This window comes from Haliotis rubra, unplaced genomic scaffold, assembly GCF_003918875.1.
Source record: "Haliotis rubra isolate DU_JTF1 unplaced genomic scaffold, ASM391887v1 Scf38, whole genome shotgun sequence".
In the NCBI taxonomy this organism is placed as follows: Eukaryota; Metazoa; Mollusca; class Gastropoda; order Lepetellida; family Haliotidae; genus Haliotis; species Haliotis rubra.
In genome coordinates, this window is record NW_025767057.1 from 3,359,124 (window position 1) to 3,383,911 (window position 24,788).

Below are 24,788 nucleotides of genomic sequence, written 5' to 3' on the forward strand. Positions count from 1 at the left end.
TTCTTTTCTGATGAAAGTTCCGTCTGGCCTTTTTCTGAACTGCGTGAAAATGTGGACAAAAGATACCATGAAACTTATCTACCAACGCCCAAAATTTCACATGTGGGGTAATGCCATTGTGTATTTTCACTGGAAATTTGATGAAGGAACGATATGTTGACATCTTAAATGGCCCGAACACTGTATGAAGATAATTGGATTTTCCAGCATGATAACCACCCAAAACACACTGCGGGCTACACAAAACTGGTTGTCGGACGAAAATGTTCAAGCTCAGCTACTGCCCAGATCTTCACCCTATTGAGAATGGGTGGGGACTACTGAAGGACAGAATAAACCAAAAAGGACAAGAAGTGGTCGAATATTGGGATACGTTGACACATGATTTCCTACAAACTTTGATCGGTATTGTACCTTGGCGCATTCAGTCGTGTATTGCAGGGCAAGGAGGTCTCACAACGTACTGAAAAGACATTTAGACTGTATCAGAATCATATCTCAACATGTTCATTTAAGTAAAACTTCTATAGTTTACATACATGTATTAGATATTTGCCAAAACAACTTTCTCAATAATTTCTGGGAATGCTATAATAGAGAATGGAATAAGGAGTGATGTCACATTATTGATTCAAGTGTTGAAACAGCTAGATATTGGTTGTATATGTAACCATCTGTTTTGTAGGATATGTTGGCTTGACTGTGATGACAGTTTGTGTCTTTGCAAACTGTGATAGATTGAAATGACAACAAAGTCAGACCAGTTTGCTGGACTTACCTCTAGTTTATTTCACATATACAGATAATCAACATAACGGTAGAGACTGCAGAGAGTGACACAAGCACTTGGCAACTGCTACACAAAAACAAATTTCTCAAACATGATCGTAAGGATACCGGTACAGAGGTAGCGTCCTTACACTTGGTATATATTACATGACACGTTCACATACTCTGCATTGGGAGCATGCGTTCAGCATACGGACGCATGCACTCAACAACAGAGTGTACGTACGACCACCATACGCATGGTCTTGAGTTACCATGGTTACGAAAAATGAAATTTTTGTACTCGTATGAGGAAAAAATGATGAAACATTGTGGAGACAAGCTGCCACCACATCACACTGTGAGTTGTCTCCCTTGGAGAATTACCTCCCTTGAGACAACATACATGAATAATTTGCAGTTAACATCTTTCTCAAAACATTCACCCATTCACTCACAAAATGCTCATATGCTATAAGAAAGTCCTCACATAGATGTTAAATCTGTATATTCCTCATCTTTGGGTACTGGTCTAGCATTATCAGACAAATATCACAAGTTAAGGTTACCGTTCCAGGGGCCACCTAATGAGTAATGCCTGCCTTACAAAGTCAGTGATCATCCAGGAAAAGGGAACCTCTAGCTCATGGTGCAAAAGTCAACACAACAGTCCAACCAGTGGTGACATATCAGCCTCATGCTTTGCTTTCCATATTCAGTGAAAAAAACTCTACAGTTGCACTTAATATACAAAAACCAAAGTATTTCTAAACGTTATTTAAGAGATTTCAGAAATTTGTTGTTTTTGGGGCTTTCTCAAAATGTCAATTTGTTCTTTAATTTCATCTTTGAATTACTTGAAACAGTTTGACAAAGGCTTTAACCCATTGTGTTGACTTGAGAGCAATGACTGCACAGACCCTTTTCAGTGACACCCTCGTGATAAACTGAAAACAAAATACTAATTTAAATCTTCATGATAAAATACTGTACAAGCATTTTGATTCATAAACAACAAACAAAATCAAAACATTCATTCGCATGTATTATACAAGGTTAAAAGTTGAACATTACAGATGGCAAAATAAATAAATAAATAAGTAAATTTGATATAAAACTTAAATGACTCACAATGTTGAATACTTTCATATGAATATTGCACACAAGGTCTGAAGGAAACAATGAAGGGACTGTATCAAACGTTTCCATGTGATTTAAGAACATGTGTCAACTGATCATTTTTTGACCTGAGGACACTGACGGATGCCATTTGTGGAACACTTGTGGTGTATGTGAAATTTCTGCCAACATGACTTGAGACTGAATCTTGTGTGTAAAAAGCACATGTAGTTTTGACACAGTCCCTGATATACTATGGTTGGGAAGGCTATATTCACTGTTGAGCTATATAACACCTGTATTTAAAAACAACACGATGCCTTGAAGGACTTGTAAAACCAATGTAACATATACTAAATAAACAACCAGGATTGCTATACTATAAAGGAATAACATATGAAAGAGCAGCCCCAATAATTAAAACAAGGTAACATTTGATAACAGTTTGATTTGTTAATAATTTCACTTTTAATGCTTGTTATACTTCGAAAGGTGAAACATTCGAATTTCAAATGGTTTGTTATGTCATATGCATACAGTTCATAGTGCCATATTTCAGTAAAACATGATGGCCGAGGTTTCAGGTAGATCTTTGTAGTTCAGTAAATATACTGCAGTACCACACAGCATAGAATCTCAAAGTAAAATCTTTAACAGTTCATCAATTCTGCCATATACAACAAAATATATAAATAAAGAAAAAAATCTATTTCAATAAAATAATATTGAATGCAACATATCTGGCCATTTCTAGTTAGAACACTGTAGAACTTCTGCCATGTTTAGATAGAGCAAGTCTCAGATGTCACAGCGTGCACTCACTGGGATTCCCCAATACCATAAGGTTATCAAGCAAATGTCTGATAGGTTCTTTCTAATATAGAAAATTTTCCATAATGTCATCTACTGCTGAAGGAATAACAATTAATTCAATCACATATCACATACAATAATCTACATATCAGTTTGATTAGACAACAATGCTTGGAACCAGAACTTGACTGAATAGAAATTTCAAATCTAAGATCTTCTAATATAAAAATCACATTGAGATGCCAAAATATTAATCCTGTATCAGAAATTGGTCTAATGTCCTCTTGAGGAATATTCAAGAATATTTAAAACATAAATCTATTTTGTAACACTCACACAAAAATGGAAAATGTTCTGCAGAAAAAAAGGAGTCCAGGTTGTTATCCAATTTTTCTGTCTGAAGAACGTATCAGAATTTGATTTTCACATTTTCGCCCTTTAATGGAAGTTGTTACCATGGTTACAGAACTTGTACATCCTGCCTATGTACATACTAGTAAATGTGGCCACAACATGTAAAATTACACTGTTCTTGATAAAATAAATTTAACAGTCTATAATAATCATATTAATCTGATATAATGAATTATATACTATATAGTGAAAAACAAACGAACCCAGCATGCTGAGGTGCACAACCTTGGTCTAGCTACATAGTCATATAAAATGATAATGCAATGGGGATCATATCAAAAGTTCTAAAAGTCTAAATGAAACGGTAATCTCTGCTTACCAGTTAGCTCATTGGAGAACTAACAAGAAATAATCTGAATGAAAAACAATCATTGAAAGTGAGTCTAGCTAAACACTCAGAATTTGAACTTTTGAGATGACCCCTTTCTCTATAGCTTTTGTACAAGCTTGTATAAACAATACTTTGAATAACAGTAATTTAACAGAGCATACACCATATAACGCTATATTCAAGATTCATATAAACACATATGTTCATTTTTATCAACATGGAGACAGCATCTTTTATGCTTTGCACATCTTTTTTACAAGGACTACCATGGAAGGCTTAGGGGACGTCTCACAAGTTCTCAATTCTTTTCTAAATAAATCAACCTCCTTAACAATGAATTTAAATTCTTTCTTTATAAAATATGTAACACACCTGCTCTTTAGCAGTAAAAACTGCTTCATGATCTTAACCCAAGAATTTCTTTCTTGCACAATATGAATACTGCACCAACTCAAAAGGAACAGGTAGAAAAGATGCAACAGCTTGTGAAACCTCCCCTCGCTAGGCTCCTAACGTTTTTTCTATAAATGGCCGTAAAATTGAATAGTGAAAAACAGTTAATGTAAGTGTGACAAAATTAAACTGTTTATTGTAGATACAGATGTATCACATCAATGTGAGCATCATAACGGCTCACAATATTAATCTACACAAGACTCTGATAGTGTCCATTCATTGGCTTCCCGCAACATTCCAGGTCTAACCTAGGTTTCTAGAGAAATGCTTCAGTGGGAGAGAAAATATACACAGAACAATAAAACAAGAACATGTTCCCCTTGAGCCTGTTGTGTTAAATGTTCCAGATCATTTTCATTTATAAGTTACATATCTTTATGATCTGTGGTCTTGACACAAACCCATCAAATTCTAACAAACTCAGTTATCATAACTTCGAAGTACCAGAGTCAACATGTTGGTGTAAAAACCCAGCACACTAGGCTGAAACTGTAACTAAAACAGATCTTCCAGATAACATGAATTAAAACACAAAAATGAAATATTTAAATATGCTGAGATATAAAACTCAAAAACACTTCCCAAAACATTTCAGAAAGACTATTTCAAATTGAATATTTCGTTTCACTTGTTTCAAGAGGTGAAGTTGACAAGGGAGGTAACTCTGAACGCCTTCAATGATCGAATATCATTTGAGCAAGGTTAGGTGGGAGATCAGATGTTGTAAGCTAATGCCTGCAGAATACTTACAAAAGGACTGAGGTTCTCTCAAAGATGAATTCCTATGCCTCCTACGCCAAAGACAGAAATCCATTGAATATAGAGAGGCAAAAATGTCTCATAAGCAATACATTTTGGCCGATAGCATTCCAAGACCAACTATGTACCAACCTAAAGAAACTGCAAAAAACTCATACTAGATAAATATACAACTTTTCAACCTGAAAATTTGAAAATGACAAAATTTGGGCAAAGGGGCAAATTAAATGTCACTGAAAGACCGAAGGTATGACAGGATACCAGCAGGTAATGTCTTGCCTCCAGACAGAGGGGCAGGAAAACCTGGTTTGTTGTGTCATCCTTATCCAGGACTCATAACAGGCTCACTTTCTCATTCAACAATATCCACGGTACAGAAATAATATATGTTTTTAACATAATTTGGGGATAATTAATGCAAAAATCTGTTATTAGTTTGTTGAAGGTACAAAGAAACTTAGCATAATTGATCCTGTCATCATTGTCGAACAGAGTTTGAGACTTTGATTTCTGTTTGTCATGAGGTAAGACAGATGAAGATGGTTAAAAATCATGAAAATAGTCACGAAGAATTAATTATTAACATGTTGTTTTGATGCAAGATAACAGTGATTATCTCCCCTTCCTGAATTATTCCCCTTTCAGTTGCTGATCACACTACTGTGAGTAGGTAGATTGTATGTTGTTGTGATATAGCAAACTTGTTGGTCCCGATGGAACTTGAAAATAACAATATTTATTTATCTAAACAATGAAAACTGGCAAATTAGATCAAATTATCTGTGTGAAATTGAAAGAAATATGAGAGTATACAATGCCTGATTTGATCAAATAAAAACAGTGAAAAGTCTGAAAACAAAACCAAGACTAGTAGCTTGACACAATGGAGAAAAATGTATTATTCACAGCACCTGAACAGCAAAAAAGTCTGAATAAATTAATAAATAAATGAACAACAAATTAAATCCAGCGGAGTAGATTCTGTGACTGGGCTAATCTTCTTCTAACCTACAGTGCCAGAAGGAAGCATTGGTTTTCCACTATTCATGAGCACATTACAATGAGATCTGTTAGATTTGAACTTTTGTGACAATAAATACAATCTTAAACCCAACTCCTTCTCTTGCTCAACTAAAGTAAATTGTGTTATTAACGAGCAAATCATCTCTGGTTTGTTTACACATACCATATTAAAACACCAACCTTCATGTATAAATAAAGAAGACGCAAATAAACAGATGAAAAATTTAACAAAATATATGGCAATGACAATATGCATGGATGAATTTTTGAATGAGAAATAATTCCTAAGTATGTTAAAAGTAACTATGTACAGACATGCAGACTGACGTACGTACATACATACATACAAACAGAGTAATGGTAAGGTGCATGGGATAAGCTCCATATCCCTCTACAGAACGAGAGAACTAGGTACATATCTGAGCGTAATTATATTTATATATATATATTTATATATAAGTATATGTATAATAATATAATGAGTGATACAATAAAAATTGAAGCATTTTATGACTGAAAATATCTTTGACAACTTTGTTCACATAACACGATCTTTGTTAAGGAGTTGAGAGCAATACACTCTTTTCCTTGTCAACTTGGTAATCTGTTTAATTAGCCTTAGTATAGCCCTTCAACCCCCAAAATTCCAAATGGCACCTTCCATATGAGAATGTGATTGCTTACACTAAAGCTAGTGGGGGTATTAAGAGGTATGTCAATAATAAACAATAGATGACAACAGATTTGGTTTTGTCAAAAGAATGGTTTGCTTTTAACAGGGAGCCTACTACAAACAATAGGAGAAGATAACATTTGAAGACTTTCATATTTAGGACAAGCACCTTGGTTACACAAAAATGCATTTCTGCATGGCGTAACCAGATCTAAAACCTAATTGTTTATGTAACAACGAAAGTTATAAATCACATTTTTGCTTATGTACTGGATAAATGTGAACTAATTAACAAATTTACATTATTAATAATGCATACTTCTAGTATTAGTAACACTGAAACATATTCAACACCTCAAAATACTGACCAGATTTTCAATAATTAGTCATCCCTATATCCCATAACCATGAAGTAGATCAGATAAAGGAGTTATCTCCCCTTCATATTCACATTATTTATCTACATAGGTGTCTCCGCTACAGAAGTAGAAGCTGCAAGTCCATAACAGCATATCCTAATAATTGTCCACTGCCGAGTATTTTAGCCACCAATCAGTGATATTCGCTTTAACGTAAAGTTCATATTAATTTGGACACTTAACAAAAAATGCAATGTTGATAATATACACGACTTATCAAACAAAATCTGAATATCTGAACTGGAGTGAAATGTTATAACTTTAAGAGCAACGTTGGCAAGAAATAAAGAACTTGCACATAATAATCATTTTAAAAATATATATATATATATGTGACATGTCAGATCTTTCAAAAACAACAAAGATAGGAAATAAGTTCTCAACAAAATGTTTGGCTATAATTTAAAGCATTGTTTATTGACCAAGATGAACTGGAGTTCATATTCCTATTACTTGAGCGTGGTCTCCAACACAATCAGTTTTGAGTTATCTCCCTTTTGTTCTGAATTAGATCCCTTGGCATGTTTACTTGCAATATTGACCTTACTATAAAGCAATTCAAATATCAGTTTGTAACACATATTTTCATTAGTATTTGCTATATGGACTTCTGAATACTTTGATAAGGGCAGTGGTGATGCATACACTCCAAGTAAAATCTTTCTAGTTCTTGCACAGAGCACAGCAGGTATGGTATTTCAAATTCAACTAAAATACTTATCATGGTCTAATCATTAAGCTCAGTATTTCCAGAACAATGTAACAGTAACCTCTATAACATAATGAGTTTTATCTGGTCTGAATTACCGCTTCGTTTTGTTGGTCAAGTTTTCTGTTTCCTGTTCTCCCTTCAACTGACGGAGTCAGCTCGGAGTGACCATGGGTCGACTCTGGCAGCTGAGGGGTAACATGTACTTATGGTTTTGATACTTATGCTAGGGTAAAAATGGAGTTAAAAATATGCATAGAATCCTTGTCTGAATCCGGTGACACAGAGAACAGTTGAAGGAAAAGACACATTTAAAAGGGTAAAATGACAGATGGCAAATTTGATCTTGCTAGTGACTACACAAATCTAGGAAAACCCACTGCCTCCCTGTACCACGGCAAGATCCATGTACATTAACAGCCAATCAGATACTGCCCAGCTTTTGCTGCAGATCTGCAATATCAGGTACATGTCCAATCAAATCTTGAGGTACGCGTTTCGGCTCTGCGGGGCTTGGCTATATCACAGTCTGATTGTCGAACAGTCAAACATTTCTCTATCCGAAGTCCATCGTTGCCCACTGATGACCAATGGACAACTCGACCTACTGACAGGAAGAAAACAGATCTCAAATCAAAGCGTGTAAACTACTTGAAGCTAGGCAACAAATAGTTTAAATTTGTTATCTAACAAAAAGAAGTGAACATACCTCAAATCTAAGTCTGTTCACTGCCAACCAATACATGGCAACATATCTCAAATCATTGGCCTACCACTGGGTAGCAACCATATTTCCATCTCAGGTTTGTCAGTCGCCTTCCAAACGGCAGCAAGCACCAGGGTTTGTTCCATGACGCAGTATCCTAAATGTCCACTATCTGACTGTCAGACTCTTCGCCCATCAGTTGCTTGTTCGTGCGTTTGTCCTTGCCTTGTGAGGGTTCCCTCGGCCAAGCTCCAGACTATTGCAGCTACTTTTGGCATAATGTATATGTACATCACTACATACACAGCCCATCTCACTGGCTAATCTGAAATAGCGAGGACGACATCGTCAACATCACTGCACATGACTCAAGCAATATTTGTGTTCTGTCCTTTGTTTCATTTGTACAAACATAATTTTCAAAATCTATACGGCAAAGAAAGGGATTTAATTCTTTTTCGAAAGCTGACATCTGATCAGCCGATAGTCAAAGTTTACTCAGAGCATAGTTAACTGACGTGATGGTCTCTGGTTGGACAATGTCATCAGATGTTGACGCAAACACCTATCATCCCATATCAGCATAAGGTCTGAGTAAGGGAAGTAACTCACAGTGTTAAAGGGGTCCACTCTCCTCACTTGGAGACTGTGGTTTGAGAGGTTCATTCTCGGGGAAGAAGATACTAGGCTCCGTGTTCCGCCTCTTGATCTTGTTCTTGCTTTTCTTTAGCATAGTCGCCTGAAGAAACACACAACATGATACTGTGAGACTGTCAATGGTAAGAAACTACAGTTTATCAAGTAAATGAATCTTTTCCCCAAATGAAACAAAAACATGCTCATCATTTGAAAGTATCCAGCTCTGTACAGGGTCGACAAGCATATAATCTATCAATCCTGCCAATTTGAAAAATATATTCAGTGTTTTGGGGAGTGAGTTGGGTCTTATACCACTTTTAGCAATAATCCAGGAACACATCAACAGGGAACATGGAGGAAATGGACAGGGCACCGAACAAAGCCTCCATGTTATAAGTAACAGGTCACAGCCAAAACACTGTTTCAAGTTTTAATGCTTTGAGAATATTAACGTTAAAACCACTGTACGGTTCCCTACCTGACAATCTATTTACTAAGCATGTGACATAGCTTGTATACTAGCTGCATACCTTGAGGGCTGAGCGAAGAACTACAACTTGCCCAGCTGGCTGAATCCAAGGTTCACCATCAACTTGGACGGGGATGTCCGTCAACAATGTGATTCGTAGCTGAAGAGAGAATTCATTATAATCACAACAAACACATAGCAACCATTACCTCATTAACAGTAATAATGATAGAAAATCCTTCAATACATTACATAAAGTTGTTCCACATTAACTGTCAAAAACATTACATAAAGTTGTTCCACATTAACTGTCAAACACATTACATTAAGTTATTCCACATTAACTGTCAACTGTCAAAAAAACATTACATAAAGTTGTTCCACATTAACTGTCATATTAACTGTCAAAAACATTACATAAAGTTATTCCACATTAACTGTCAAAAACATTACATAAAGTTATTCCACATTAACTGTCAAAAACATTACATAAAGTTATTCCACATTAACTGTCAAAAACATTACATAAAGTTATTTCACATTAACTGTCAAAAACATTACATAAAGTTATTCCACATTAACTGTCAAAAACCTGAATGAACTCTGGCTGACGCAGCTTTAAACAGTATGGTCGTCACATCACAACATGTCATTCTAAAGGGGGACAAAAGCTAAAAGCAGGCAGTGGATATTTACCAATAATGCGTGGTGTGTTTTGGCATAAACCTGCTTACAGCATAAGACCTAACCATGCACAATCAGCCTTCCCACAACAAACCTGTGGACTTACATAGGCTCATTCCATGAAGCAGTCGTAATGCTAAAACTATCGGTAGTGAGTGAGTGAGTACGGTTTTAAGCAGCTTTTAGCAATATTCCAGCAATGTTACTGCTGGGGACACCATATACTGTAAAATGTGGGGAATCAAACCCCATGTCTTTGTCATGAAGCCTTAACCACAGGCTACTCCACTGCCCCCGTTTAGAGCAAGGGAACAACTTCGTCCTTGTAAGATCATTATTAACTTTTCTTAAGATCATAAGACTACTCAATAAAGCGAAAACAATCCGAAACAATGAAAACAATAGTTCCTTACCAGTCTCTATTCTATTATTGATATTTCTGATCTCCAACAAGAAAGAGGTCCCTCTACTTGTGATTGCAATCTTATGTCTGTGAAAAGTTGCTCTTCAATTGATCACTTTGAGGATATAACAAATGCAATTGTTTTGCTGATTGTAAGTGAAGATTGATTGCTGCACTAACCATATTGTGTAATCAGCAAATATTAATCCACAGTAGGCTGAGAATTCATACTGTTTTATGAGAAATAAGGCATATATCCTCAGAACAACAGACACCTGTAGCCATAAGCATGAGCAACAATATATGTTGTCAGGGAAAGAGCCTACTCAATACAAGGTAATAGCAAAGATTGGTTATTCAATAATAATCCATCCACACAGACAGTTACCATTTAAATCCCATGTTGGCATGGAGTTATGGGCCAACCATTTCTAATGTTTGGGCCTGGAATTCCACAGATCCTGATACAAATCTAAAAATAATCAAGGCTAAACCTCAAAATCCAATGATTGATATCGATAGCAACGATCCACACCCTTTGGGTACCATGTGACCAAACCTGACCACCTGATAGCCTCTCAGGGCCAGCATTGGTAGCTGGAAAAAAACAATTCTGAGATCCGCAAGGGGCTGAATGACTTACATGTCCTCCTTGTGCTATCCTCATCCCTGTACGTAGTCCACTGTGGATCTGTCCCATGTGCACGACCCCTGTCACACCAACCACCTCCAACATGCCGTCATAGTGAGTTGGTTTGGCAAAAATGTCCTCCTTTTCAGGGCCCCATGGGTTTGATCCTGAGGCCCAACTGAGGATGTTGAGAATAATGATTCCCTCTACCTGAGGTAAGTCAATCAGCTTGCCATCTACCTCAAGCTTGATATGGCGATGTAAATCTTTGCAAGATTTTCGATTCACCATTTTTCTCAGTCCCATTTTCAAATACACTCCCTTGTTGTGTAATCTGAAAAAGAGTGTTGGTTACAGGTTTAAAGGTTGTTTGCTCAATTATGGTTGAAATATGTAACCTTTTTAGACACACATATGCTCCTTCTAATGATTGGGCTATCGTTTTTATTTTCAAGTGTTTATACATTTGTTAAATCAAAGTCTTTCTTTCTTCCTGGTCAAGTATGGTAACCCATTTGAGTGATGAAAAATATATTCAAAGCAGGTCAAAAAGGGTAGGCAAATAACATTTTTTCACATTTGATATCATCTTTATTACATTATATTATGTGCTAACAACAAAAAAGGGGATCAAATAAACAAATTATACTTTCTACATATTTTCAAATTTACTGGCAACCCTGTTCTCTTTGATGTACCGATTGGTGAGTAAAAAGTGCCTCAAATCAAAGGTCTTAATTACCTGTTAAAGTAAAAAAAATTTCATTTTATTTCTTGATTATTCGAAAAATTGTTCTTCAACAAAATCTTACTAGAACACACACCTGCTATTAAACTTGTCTGGTTTTTCTTCCCTAGCCATGTGGAAATCTAAGCACAAGTCTGCATCAATCCCAATGCCAAAGTAGTTGTTCATCACAAATATTGACGAGGTGTCCTCGCTGGTGTTGGCAGTGTTGGTATCGTTGGCGATGGCCACTCTTGTCTCAGCCTGCTCCTTTTCCCTCGGATGGAATATCACGGTCCACCTTGAAACAGACCATTCATAAGCCTCGTTTATATTCAATACATTCATACAATACCTATGACTATTCTGATTTAGGAAATATTGAAAAAAGCGACCTCATTTCAAGTGAATTGAGACACAAAATACAACAGAACCTGACTTTACACTAGTTACATTAGGGTTGTATGGGACGAAATAATATTTTTCAAGAACTGAAAATGTTCATACTGCCAAAGGATGTGTATTGAATCGATAACATTACATGAAGGTGCATTTTGGGGGTGTTAAAAGTTGTTCTGGACTGCAGTTGTTGGTGTAAAGCATCTACTGACCTGTCCAGCTTGATCTCCTCAGCATCTATGACATCCCGGAGGAGGTTGAGTGGGTCCTCCCCTCCTGTGTAGCCTGGTCCCCAGCGTAACACACGTGCCAGGTCATTGCCTGCACATCACGAACACACTCTCAGTGGTAGAACAAATGTTATTTTTATATTGATAATATGGGCCGGCTGCAAACTTGCCAATGAAGTGTTGATAGAGATCATGACACTACTGTGATAGAACCTTATGCTAACAAGTGACTGATAAGTGACTGATAGTGGACTCTCAGCATGGTGACTCAAAATGTGAACAGGCTCAGCTGTGCCTTGACACAGTGGCTCTAGGAGGACTGCACCTCAGCCCACTTGGCCACAAGTGACTCTCAGCATGGTGAAAACTCTGAACAGGATGACACAGTTTTGATAGTGTGTGTAACTCTACAGGATTTTTGATAGTCTGTGTAACCGGAGCTTAGTACATACTGGAGCCTTAGAGCTAATGTACGTACAGATATCACCTAAATTTTCTTTCACAGATTATGCCCATGGCGATTAAGACATGAAAATGTCCCTGAATGGACAGAAATTCTTATGTCAACATATTTCCAACTGTATTTATTTCAGCATTGTTATGGTCTGTGCTTACCTGTGCCCAGGGGAACGACCGCCATGGGGGGAGACTGACAGACAGCATCCTGCCCCACGTTGTCCAGACAGGAAAGAACCCAGCCCACTGTGCCATCACCCCCACACACCAGTATCTTGTAGTAGGAGATGTTTCTACACACATACAACCTGAAACAACACAACATCATGTCAAGCCCAGGAAGTTGTCAGCAATACCTTTTGAGGATCCCCCGGAACATGGGGTTCAAAACATGAACATAGGGTCCTTGGCACGAACATGGGGTCCAAGACATGAATATTGGGTCCATGCAAGAACATGGGGTTCAAAACATGAACATGGGGTCCAAGACATGAACATGGGGTCCAAGAACATGAATATTGGGTCCAAGACATGAATACTGGGTCCATGCAAGAACATGGGGTCCAAGACATGAATATTGGGTCCATGCAAGAACATGGGGTCCAAGATATGAATATTGGGTCCAAGATATGAATATTGGGTCCATGCATGAACACAGGAGTTCTGAGCTTGAGACCCATTGCATAAATTACTTGATTACTTAGACATTTACTGATGTCATATAATTAAGCCTTTAATTGATATTATAAATGGGATTTAAAAAAGCGAACACTGACTTAGATTTTTCTCACCAGGATAGATGTCAGTTCTATGCATCATGCAATCTTCATCTTTGATTACTCGGAACGTAAAACAGTACTATAGAGTATGGGAATTAGGGATCCTCTTAACATGACTTGTATAGGACATAATAATTAACATGGGGACAAATCTTGCATGCTCTTTTTGAGGTCCACCTACCCTGGTAGCGGGCCTCCGTTCTCCAGGTTGAAGACCTGATGAGGGTTGAGGAGTTTGCGGAAAGACGTTATGAGTTCCAGACCTTGACACCCACCACTCTTGACATTGACGAACACGAGCAGTGGATTCACGTTGTCTGGAATCATGTGGGCCTGAGGACCAAATGCATCATAATTACAGAACTTGCCCTCAGGTGAGGTGAGGTGAGGTGAGGTGAGGTGAGGAGTTGGGGTGAGGTGAGGTGAGGTGAGGTGAGGGAGTTGGGGTGAGGTGAGGTGAGTTGAAAGTCAAGTAATATCCACAACAGCTTGCCAAGCTGTGGTATAAGCAGATTAATGATTGAATGGTTAGAGTCATGGAGCTTTATAGATTGAAGTGACTTGCTAACTACAAACATCTGTTTAAGAGAATAGTTTTGATGGAAATATCAAGTCTTATTTCCTGGTTGCTGAACATATGCAAATAATCAAGTCTGGACTGAACAATAAAGTGTTGCCACAATGAGCATCAAACTTGGATACCATGCATCTACAAAGTTGGAGAATCTAGCCATGTGATGGTCTTGGTCAACTCTTAGTACAAGCTTCTCTGGGTCAAAGTTATTTGAGTTAACTGGCCCAAACAGATTATATTTAGGCAAGGGCTCAGGGCAAATAGCTGTGCTTTTAAGATTGCAAATGAATGTAGAAGTTTACTTACTTGTATATTTGGGAGTAACATAACTAAAAGTTGCTTATCATCAAAAACTGCATCCTTTAAAATGTTGAAGACTTGCGTAGCTTTCTCTGGCGACGTGTACACTAATACCAGGGAGCCGTACTCATAGTATATCACATCAAAGCTTTGCCACTTCAATTCTGTGGAAATTGAACATATACAAACTGTATCATCAAGGACATAAAATATATTCCTTCTTCAAATATATGGCAGTGTATGAAATAAGCCATAAACCAAGCCAGACATCGGGCGGTGGGACGGGCCTCATTTCATACACTGTATATGGACTACTAAGTCTCGGGCGGTGGGACGGGCCTCATTTCATACACTGTATATGGACTACTAAGTCTCGGGTGGTGGGACGGGCCTTATTTCATACACTGTATATGGACTACTAAGTCTCGGTGGTTGGGACGGGCCTTATTTCATACACTGTATATGGACTACTAAGTCTCGGGTGGTGGGACGGGCCTTATTTCATACACTGTATATGGACTACTAAGTCTCGGTGGTTGGGACGGGCCTCATTTCATACACTGTATATGGACTACTAAGTCTCGGGTGGTGGGACGGGCCTCATTTCATACACTGTATATGGACTACTAAGTCTCGGGCGGTGGGACGGGCCTTATTTCATACACTGTATATGGACTACTAAGTCTCGGTGGCGATTGGGGCGGGCCTTATTTCATACACTGTATATGGACTACTAAGTCTCGGTGATTGGACGGGCCTTATTTCATACACTGTATATGGACTACTAAGTCTCGGGTGGTGGGGACGGGCCTCATTTCATACACTGTATATGGACTACTAAGTCTCGGGTGGTGGGGACGGGCCTTATTTCATACACTGTATATGGACTACTAAGTCTCGGGTGGTGGGCCGGGGCCTTATTTCATACACTGTATATGGACTACTAAGTCTCGGGTGGTGGGGACGGGCCTCATTTCATACACTATATATGGACTACTAAGTCTCGGGTGGTTGGGACGGGCCTTATTTCATACACTGTATATGGACTACTAAGTCTCGGGTGGTGGGACGGGCCTTATTTCATACACTGTATATGGACTACTAAGTCTCGGGTGGTGGGACGGGCCTTATTTCATACACTGTATATGGACTACTAAGTCTCGGGTGGTGGGACGGGCCTTATTTCATACACTGTATATGGACTACTAAGTCTCGAGGTGTGGGGCCGGGCCTCATTTCATACACTATATATGGACTACTAAGTCTCGGGTGGTGGGACGGGCCTTATTTCATACACTGTATATGGACTACTAAGTCTCGGGCGGTGGGACGGGCCTTATTTCATACACTGTATATGGACTACTAAGTCTCGGGTGGTGGGACGGGCCTTATTTCATACACTGTATATGGACTACTGGAAGCCTTCTACACTGTATATGGACTACTAAGTCTGGTGGCCCAGGCCTTATTTCATACACTGTATATGGACTACTAAGTCTCGGGTGGGTGGGACGGGCCTCATTTCATACACTGTATATGGACTACTAAGTCTCGGTGGTGGGGCGGGCCTTATTTCATACACTGTATATGGACTACTAAGTCTCGGGTGGTCGGTGGGGACGGGCCTTATTTCATACACTGTATATGGACTACTAAGTCTCGTGGGTGGGGCGGGCCTTATTTCATACACTGTATATGGACTACTAAGTCTCGGGTGGTGGGACGGGCCTTATTTCATACACTGTATATGGACTACTAAGTCTCGGGTGGTGGGACGGGCCTCATTTCATACACTGTATATGGACTACTAAGTCTCGGGTGGTGGGACGGGCCTTATTTCATACACTGTATATGGACTACTAAGTCTCGGTGGTTGGGACGGGCCTTATTTCATACACTGTATATGGACTACTAAGTCTCGGGTGGTGGGACGGGCCTTATTTCATACACTGTATATGGACTACTAAGTCTCGGGTGGTGGGACGGGCCTTATTTCATACACTGTATATGGAGTACTAACTCAGGACCAAAACAAATATATCTGCTTTAACTCTAACAGGAAATACAAGAAGACTATTCTGGTTTATCGTAAGAGTAAGTTAATCTGTACTTGAGAATTCTCGAAACGATCATAAGGTTGTTTTTAGTGCTGTATAAGAGAAGGTACTGAAGGAGACAAAACTTGGTTCAAATGGCAGTTCTCTTTGCTAAACCCATTTAGTTAGTAATGTTTTCCCCTAAGGCAATGTCTAATACTACAATGGAATTGTTTAATCTAAAAGGATAATTCTCAAGGGTTAATCTTTACAACAATTGAATATACTCGTAAAAGTAGTACTTGAATGATTATGAGGAAATGTTTTTCTCACCTTTTCCAATTATATCTAATAAAATTTTCTCATATTGCCTCTGCGACAAGCCTGTTGGTAAATTGCCCACAAACATGGAGATAGCTGGCCCATGGGGGTCCTCCTTCTGCTGGAGGTAGAACCGAGTCATGCGATTCTGCCGTAACGAGTCCTGAAATCAGGTGCAATCAAAATTAGACTAAGGAACAATAAACTAAAAAATAAACACACAAACACAACTTATGTCATGTTCTGCATGTTTTTCAGCTCCATACTCAGCAATACTGCAGCTATATGGCAGCGACATGCACAACATATCGAGTTGATCAGGCACAGTTGCGAGCCTTCAAAAATTTAAAATTTCAATGTTTCGGCCATTTATTGTAAAGACACAAAAACCTGATAATAAATAGGACAATTAGGCCATATGATTAACTCAGTTATAAATCATATCGCGCAGTTTCCATTTTGACAACAATAACTTCTGATCATATGAGTGGAGAATCTCTATTTGACAGATTGAAGACAATAAACAAACTTCATACGCTCATGTTCACTGCATAGGGTGTTCAGCTAGATACCACTCTTTACTGGTGTCCATTAAAAAGTAGTCCTTGTGGGTTTTTAAATACACACTGGAATATTGTTCACATGAATAAAGGCCGAAATCAAATTTCTGTATGTTAGTTGCAGGTACATAACTAATACATATGTCTTAGGACAGTTACCAATTTTGGGGTAAGTGAGTGAGTGTGTGAGTGAGTGAGTCAAGCTTTATGCGTGGTATTCCAGCAATATCATCAGAGGGGGACACAGAAATGTACCCACATGAAGAAATGAATATGACATGACAAGCATGTGCTTTAACCACCAGGCTACGCCACTGCCCTTTCTAGTTCATGATGAGACGGACAAAAATGTGTACTTGCTTTTCTACTTTGTTGTATAATTTGCCATGGCCTCTCATCCCGCATGAGCACCCTCTCGTTGACGCCGCGGTCTAGCAACACCTCAATCAGGCTGTAGTTGTCAGGGTCAGCATCCTGAAGAAAACATGAAACCATGTACATCCGCAACACATGAGACAAAACCATGTACTTCCTCAACACATGAGACAAAACCATGTACATCCTCAACACATGAGACAAAACCATGTACATCCTCAACATATGAGACAAAACCATGTACATCCTCAACACATGAGACAAAACCATGTACATCGTCAACACATGAGACAAAACCATGTACATCGTCAACACATGAGACAAAACCATGTACATCCTCAACACATGAGACAAAACCATGTACATCCTCAACACATGAGACAAAACCATGTACATCCTCAACATATGAGACAAAACCATGTACGGAAAATTATATTTTCGTTTCATGGAAGACCAAATCCAGACTTTTTGTAACATCATTAAATGAAATCGGCTGGTTCATCAGACTTATTTATCCATCGTATTGCAGATAACACAATATTCTGACAATCCATAGTTAATGCTTTCCAACTAGCATGTCAGATTAATGTCTCTACATCCTGAGTAATCTCCCTTTACTAATCACCTGAACAACAAGTGCTATCCTTGCTCCAATATGAATATAAAAGGAAAATCTTGCAACACCCAAAGAAAGAAATTGATACCAATCACACCCTTAGATTTATGATCACTTGCTTTGGTCATATGATTGTCATATGATTAATCATGTGACTGGCCACTTACTTCAACCCCAAACCTCCTGAGTGCAGTTGTGATGACTTCCTCAGCGGTCATCTCTTTGTTGACCGAGATGTTTTTGTAGCCTGCGGTCACTCGATGGCAAATGCTGAAACATAAAAATATTTGGAATGGATGGAAATTGTATTTTGGAGATTTCTTCAGTACATCTTAGTCTCAACACAGGGATTATATCTAATTTTGCTGACCTTAGTTGAACAAAAGTTAGGCTAGACTCTGCCATGCGGCTCAAATTACTGACTGCACTCTTCTGGCAGTTAATTCTCCATTTCTTTCTCCTGATGTTTGTTTCATCCAAATATTGTTTGATGATTCCAAATTATTCAACTTGGATTGTTTATGGTCTGGCTGCCTGGCCCAGCTTCCAGCTCTACCACAGGTTTCCAACTGATATTTTGAGCACCTGCCTCGTGTGCCTACCTGTATCGGAGTCCGCCTGGGTACACTCTAATATGGCCTTTGTCTGGGTTCTTGTCCTTGTATCGTAGAAATATGGACGGCCGCTTTCCATCAGGGGTCTTAAGCTGCGATCGAATTGGACTGTTTTCTTCTAGTTCCCTCTCACCTACAACATTCACTGAAAGCAATGAAAAAAAAGCTATAAGAAAATAAACTCTACAGCAAACAAAGGAGGCATTCAGCAACTAGCTACTTATAATGGCCATGCAACATATTATCTCAACATAAATATGGCAAAAGTGTCACTTTTACTATAGTACTGGACTTCAAAGGTTGCATTAGGACAATACTAAGGGGCTTCAGGCCATCACTGGGACAATACTATAGGACTCTGAATTCAAAGTGTCACTGTGACAATACTACAGGGCTTCAAGGTGTCACTCAGACAATACTACATGACTTCAATGTGTCATTAGGAATATTACAGAACTTCAAAGCATCACTAGGACAATACTACAGGGCTTCAAGGTGTCACTAGGACAACACTACAGGGCTTCAAAGTGTCACTAGGACAATACTACAGGGCTTCAAGGTGTAACTAGGACAATGCCAAAGGGCTTCAAGGTGCCACTAGGACAATACTACAGGACTTCAAAGCATATGGACAAAACTACAGGGCGTCAAGGTGTCACTAGGACAATACTACATGGCTTCAAGGTGTCACTAGGACAATACTACAGGGCTTCAAGGTGTCACTCAGACAATACTACAGGACTTCAAAGCATCACTAGGACAATACTACAGAGCTTCAAAGCATCACTAGGACAATACTACAGGACTTCAAAGCATCACTAGGACAATACAACAGGACTCCAAAGCATCACTAGGACAATACTACAGGACTTCAAAGCATCACTAGAACAATACAACAGGGCTTCAAAGCATCACTAGGACAATACAACAGGACTCCAAAGCATCACTAGGACAATACTACAGGGCTTCAAAGCATCACTAGGACAATACTACAGGACTTCAAAGCATCACTAGAACAATACAACAGGGCTTCAAAGCATCACTAGGACAATACAACAGGACTCCAAAGCATCACTAGAACAATACAACAGGGCTTCAAAGCATCACTAGGACAATACAACAGGACTCCAAAGCATCACTAGGACAATACTACAGGGCTTCAATGTGTCACTAGGAATACTACAGGACTTCAGGTGTTCACTGGGACAATACTACAGGACTTCAAAGCATCACTAGGACAATACAACAGGACCTCAAAGCATCACTAGGACAATACTACAGGGCTTCAAAGCATCACTAGAACAATACAACAGGGCTTCAATATGTCACTAGGAATACTACAGGACTTCAGGTGTCCACTGGGACAATACTACAGGACTTCAAAGCATCACTAGGACAATACAACAGGACCTCAAAGCATCACTAGGACAATACTACAGGGCTTCAAAGCATCACTAGGACAATACAACAGGACTCCAAAGCATCACTAGGACAATACTACAGGGCTTCAAAGCATCACTAGAACAATACAACAGGGCTTCAATATGTCACTAGGAATACTACAGGACTTCAGGTGTCCACTGGGACAATACTACAGGACTTCAAAGCATCACTAGGACAATACAACAGGACCTCAAAGCATCACTAGGACAATACTACAGGGCTTCAAAGCATCACTAGGACAATACTACAGGACTTCAAAGCATCACTAGGACAATACAACAGGGCTTCAATGTGTCACTAGGAATACTACAGGACTTCAGGTGTTCACTGGGACAATACTAAAGGACTTCAAAGCATCACTAGGACAATACTACAGGGCTACAAAGCACTATTAGGACAATACTACAGGGCTTCAGGTGATCACTGGGACAATACTACAGGGCTTCAGGTGATCACTGCGACAATACTACAGGGCTTCAAAGCATCACTTGGACAATACTACAGGACTTCAGGTGTTTCCTGGGACAATACTACAGGACTTCAAAGCATCACGGACAATACTACAGGGCTTCAGGTGTTCACTGGGACAATACTACAGGACTTCAAAGTGTCACTAGGACAATACAACAGGGCTTCAATGTGTCACTAGGAATACTACAGGACTTCAAAGCATCACTAGGACAATACTACAGGCTTCAAGGTGACACTAGGAAAACACTACAGGACTTCAAAGCATCACTAGGACAATACTACAGGACTTCAAAGCATCACTAGGACAATACTACAGGACTTCAAAGCATCAAGCATACACTAAAACATCATGACAATACAGGGACTTCAAAAAACACTAGGACACTACAGGACAATGTGTCACTACAGGACTTCAAAACATCACTAGGACAATACTACAGGTGATCACTGGGACAATACAACAGACCTTCAATGTGTCACTAGGAATACTACAGGACTTCAAAGCATCACTGGGACAATACTACAGGGCTTCAAGGTGTCACTAGGACAATACTACAGGTCTTCAGGTGATCAATGGGACAATACTACAGGACTTCAAAGCATCACGGACAATACTACAGGGCTTCAAGGTGTCACTAGGACAATACTACATGGCTTAAGGTGCAGTATGTCAAAGCTACTGTGCTCCAAGGTGCCAATATGTCAATACTACAATGTTTCAAGATGTTACCAGACAATACTATTGGACTTCAGGAGGTGTGAATGTGCACAGAAAATCTACTCAAGTAAGTGCAGTTTCTATCTACACAAACTCATCTACAAAATGCTAATCATGTCCATCCACTTAGTGGAAAGGCATGATGGTCAACTTGTTTTAACTACCCAGGGAACTTACCTGTCTCTGACGCCTCCGACACATAGTAATTTTTGGGATCATCTGATATGTGGAATGTTTTCAGAGCCGCCTCCTGAAGGTAGACATTTTCAAGTTATGTATTCGGTTCTCATTTTCCAAGTTTATTTATAATTAATGAGTGATGTGACTATTTTTCCGTATGTCATTTTTGCGAATCCAGGCCTGAGAATGAAAATCAAGGTTCATTTGTCAGAGAAACAAGTTACAAGCTGTTATTCAATATTTCACTGCATGATTTCAGAAAAAAAATGTAGAAATTGGAAAAAAATTGTTTTTCTAAATTAATCAACTCCAGAAAATACATTATGGGAGATAACTCTTACCAGGATGGCTTGAGCTGATGCGTTCCTGGGGACTGATATTGTGCGGTAGAGTCGCCTCTTTAACGAGGCGTTCCCATCAAACACTCGAATAATTTCCGCTGAAAAAAGAAAGCAGACATGGTTATCAAAATGTGCCTTAAGGTATTTATGCTAAAAAGTTTAATTATTAATGTCTGGCAGAAATACAGAGACCGTGAAAATCTCCGTTATTATTGGTCTTCATGTTACTAAACGGACAGGGTGTTCAGGCAGTGTGATTTAGTTAATGCATGTCATTGTATGCTAATTCTGCAGAGACCTCTGAAGATCCGCGGTAGAATAGGTCTTCAGCAACCCATGCTTGCCACAAAAGGTGACTATGCTTGTCGTAAGAGGCGCCTAACGGGATCTGGTGGTCAGGCTCGCTGACTTGGTTGACTCATGTCATCGGTTCCCGATTGCGCAGATCGATGCTCATGCTGTTGATCACTGCAATGTCTGGTCCAGACTCGATTATTTACAGACCGCCGCCATATAGCTGGAATATTGCTGAGTGCGTCATAAAACTAAACTCACTCACTCACTAATTCTGCAGATCAATGATCCTAATATCAATCACTGGAATGTCTGGTCCACACTCCATTATTTACAGTAGTCCATCAGCTAGCATATTTCAAGAAAAGCAAGGAACAATATAATTATTATGTACTTACTGTCGGTGTCTTTGTCTTTATCCTTGCTGTCCTTCTCTCGGGGAGAACGACGTTCACGCTCCTCTTCTTCGTTCTTGGAGTCGCCGCTAGACGACCACTCCTCAGACACAGTTCGTACTGCAACATGTGGGGTGGGAAGGTGAAATAGGTTCATCATTATGTTCCAGATCACATGTGCCAGTGTGAGAAATAGCTATGCCTGAAAGTTACTAGCCCACAATATAATTCACTAGCCCGGAATAGATGCAACATTAAAAATATCTGCGAAACAACACAGAAAAGAGAGATACTGCATATAATATCAGCAGCACTTAAAGAAACAGATGAAATAAAATACTATTTACTGTCATAGTAATATTCAGGATAACAGGATAACTTTTCTAACATACACTGAGACTTAATATGCAATCAATGCAAGGACACCAAGCCGAAAAGGTTTTCAGTAGAAATCATTGAATACAATCGAAAACTCACTGTCTCGAACTCGTGGAGTTATCAAGGGTTCAATACCCAGTCATAATAAAAACCGAAAACAAGCACATCCCTCTGTGCATGTTATATATATGATATACTGCTATATGCTGAAACATCTGGACAATGCGATGCTGTCAGGCCGCTTCAGATGTTCATACATACAGAAATTACTGCTTCAATGAGGGAAGATGTACTTCTTTAGTTAACCATGGTGGCCAATACTCTGGCTAGTTATTGGTGTCCTGTTGTTTGACAGTTTGACATTATGTTCCAGCTATTACACTTGATAGAAATACAAACTTTGTTCTATTTATATTCAGTTATGACAAGAAAGGCTAAATTTTATATATTTTGGGCTACACAGTTACATCGGGACAACCAGTAATTGGAAACATCCAGTTCTACATATCCATGAATATGTATACTGTGACAAACGAGTAAGAGTTTTGAGACAATGGAATTTGACTATAGACATAGCTGTCAACATTTTACTTACCAGGTAGTGCTGCAGGACAGATGGAAAGGAAACACAGAGCATTAGTAGCAGAATAAACTCATAACAACATGAGCGGGCAATAAGGACATATTCACCATGACTATAAAACAACAGTTCAGTAGCTTTTACTGTAGGATTCAAGATTTGGTTCATTGCCTGAAGTAATTACAAATATTCCTTCCTTAAACAGTGATTGGGAAAGGCAGGGGCCATGGCCATTTTGCACATTAGAATAAAAAATGTCCCATTCAAATTTTGAAGTTTACTATTGATACAAGGGCAGTGGCCCATTCTAAATTCAGAAAATGGCTAATGATCCTGAAAATGGCCCATTGTCAAAATTCTCCATGCCAATCCCTGCATAATATGTGGTTAGCACAATACAGCTACTTAATGCATAGGAGATCCAGTCCAAGATTGAAACAGTCTCAAACAGACTTTGACACAATGTTTATCAGTTTTCCATGGAGGTGGGGTTTCTAGTAAATAAATATGTTTTAGTGTTTTAAATGCATCTTAAAAGAATAGCTAGATACTCTTTCTCTTCAAACATAATTTTATGACTAAAATTAAGATATCGCCTGAAACTTCAGAAAATTTAAATTTGTTTTGACATTACACATAAGTCAAAGAATAAGTTTTTACAAAGCGCTTATACAGCAAACAAGGGTCAGCATTCCTGTAAACACTGTAGACATATAATCCCAGGCTGGATGTTCAACAACAAACACAAGCCAGCATATCAAGGGTGGCAAACTCAACACACAATCCCAGTGTGACAGGATATGGCTGAACACAGCATCCTCCACATCATCTACCTGACATGAGAGGTCGTTACACTCATGCATAACATGCACACCTGTAATTTCTGTAGTACAGTGAAGTCAGGTGTAACAACTGTCATACCGTCTAGAATGACCACTGCTCAACACATAGGGAGAAACTTGCACAAAATGCCAAAGCACAAATG

General features: G+C 38.9%; 1 protein-coding gene across 3 annotated transcripts in view; it reads right to left on the reverse strand.

The window, feature by feature from the left end:
• Positions 1–764: 764 nt before the first annotated feature.
• LOC124286332 (diacylglycerol kinase theta-like) overlaps positions 765–24,788 on the reverse strand; it is a 58,365-nt gene continuing 34,341 nt past the window's right edge. For 2 of the 3 annotated variants that reach the window (XM_046722700.1, XM_046722698.1), the window contains exons 7-23: positions 23,819–23,827; positions 22,849–22,965; positions 22,157–22,254; positions 21,813–21,885; positions 18,992–19,148; positions 18,557–18,659; positions 17,759–17,872; positions 16,851–17,001; positions 14,488–14,645; positions 13,789–13,940; positions 12,988–13,136; positions 12,355–12,463; positions 11,841–12,044; positions 11,029–11,350; positions 9,360–9,458; positions 8,803–8,929; positions 765–8,515 (exon numbers count right to left, since the gene is read on the reverse strand). In XM_046722700.1, coding sequence (XP_046578656.1) covers positions 8,807–8,929; positions 9,360–9,458; positions 11,029–11,350; positions 11,841–12,044; positions 12,355–12,463; positions 12,988–13,136; positions 13,789–13,940; positions 14,488–14,645; positions 16,851–17,001; positions 17,759–17,872; positions 18,557–18,659; positions 18,992–19,148; positions 21,813–21,885; positions 22,157–22,254; positions 22,849–22,965; positions 23,819–23,827 — 2,138 coding nt within the window. In that variant the 3' untranslated portion in view covers positions 765–8,515; positions 8,803–8,806. The remainder of the gene's footprint in view (positions 8,516–8,802; positions 8,930–9,359; positions 9,459–11,028; positions 11,351–11,840; positions 12,045–12,354; positions 12,464–12,987; positions 13,137–13,788; positions 13,941–14,487; positions 14,646–16,850; positions 17,002–17,758; positions 17,873–18,556; positions 18,660–18,991; positions 19,149–21,812; positions 21,886–22,156; positions 22,255–22,848; positions 22,966–23,818; positions 23,828–24,788) is intronic. The other variant, XM_046722699.1, reaches the window with a different exon arrangement.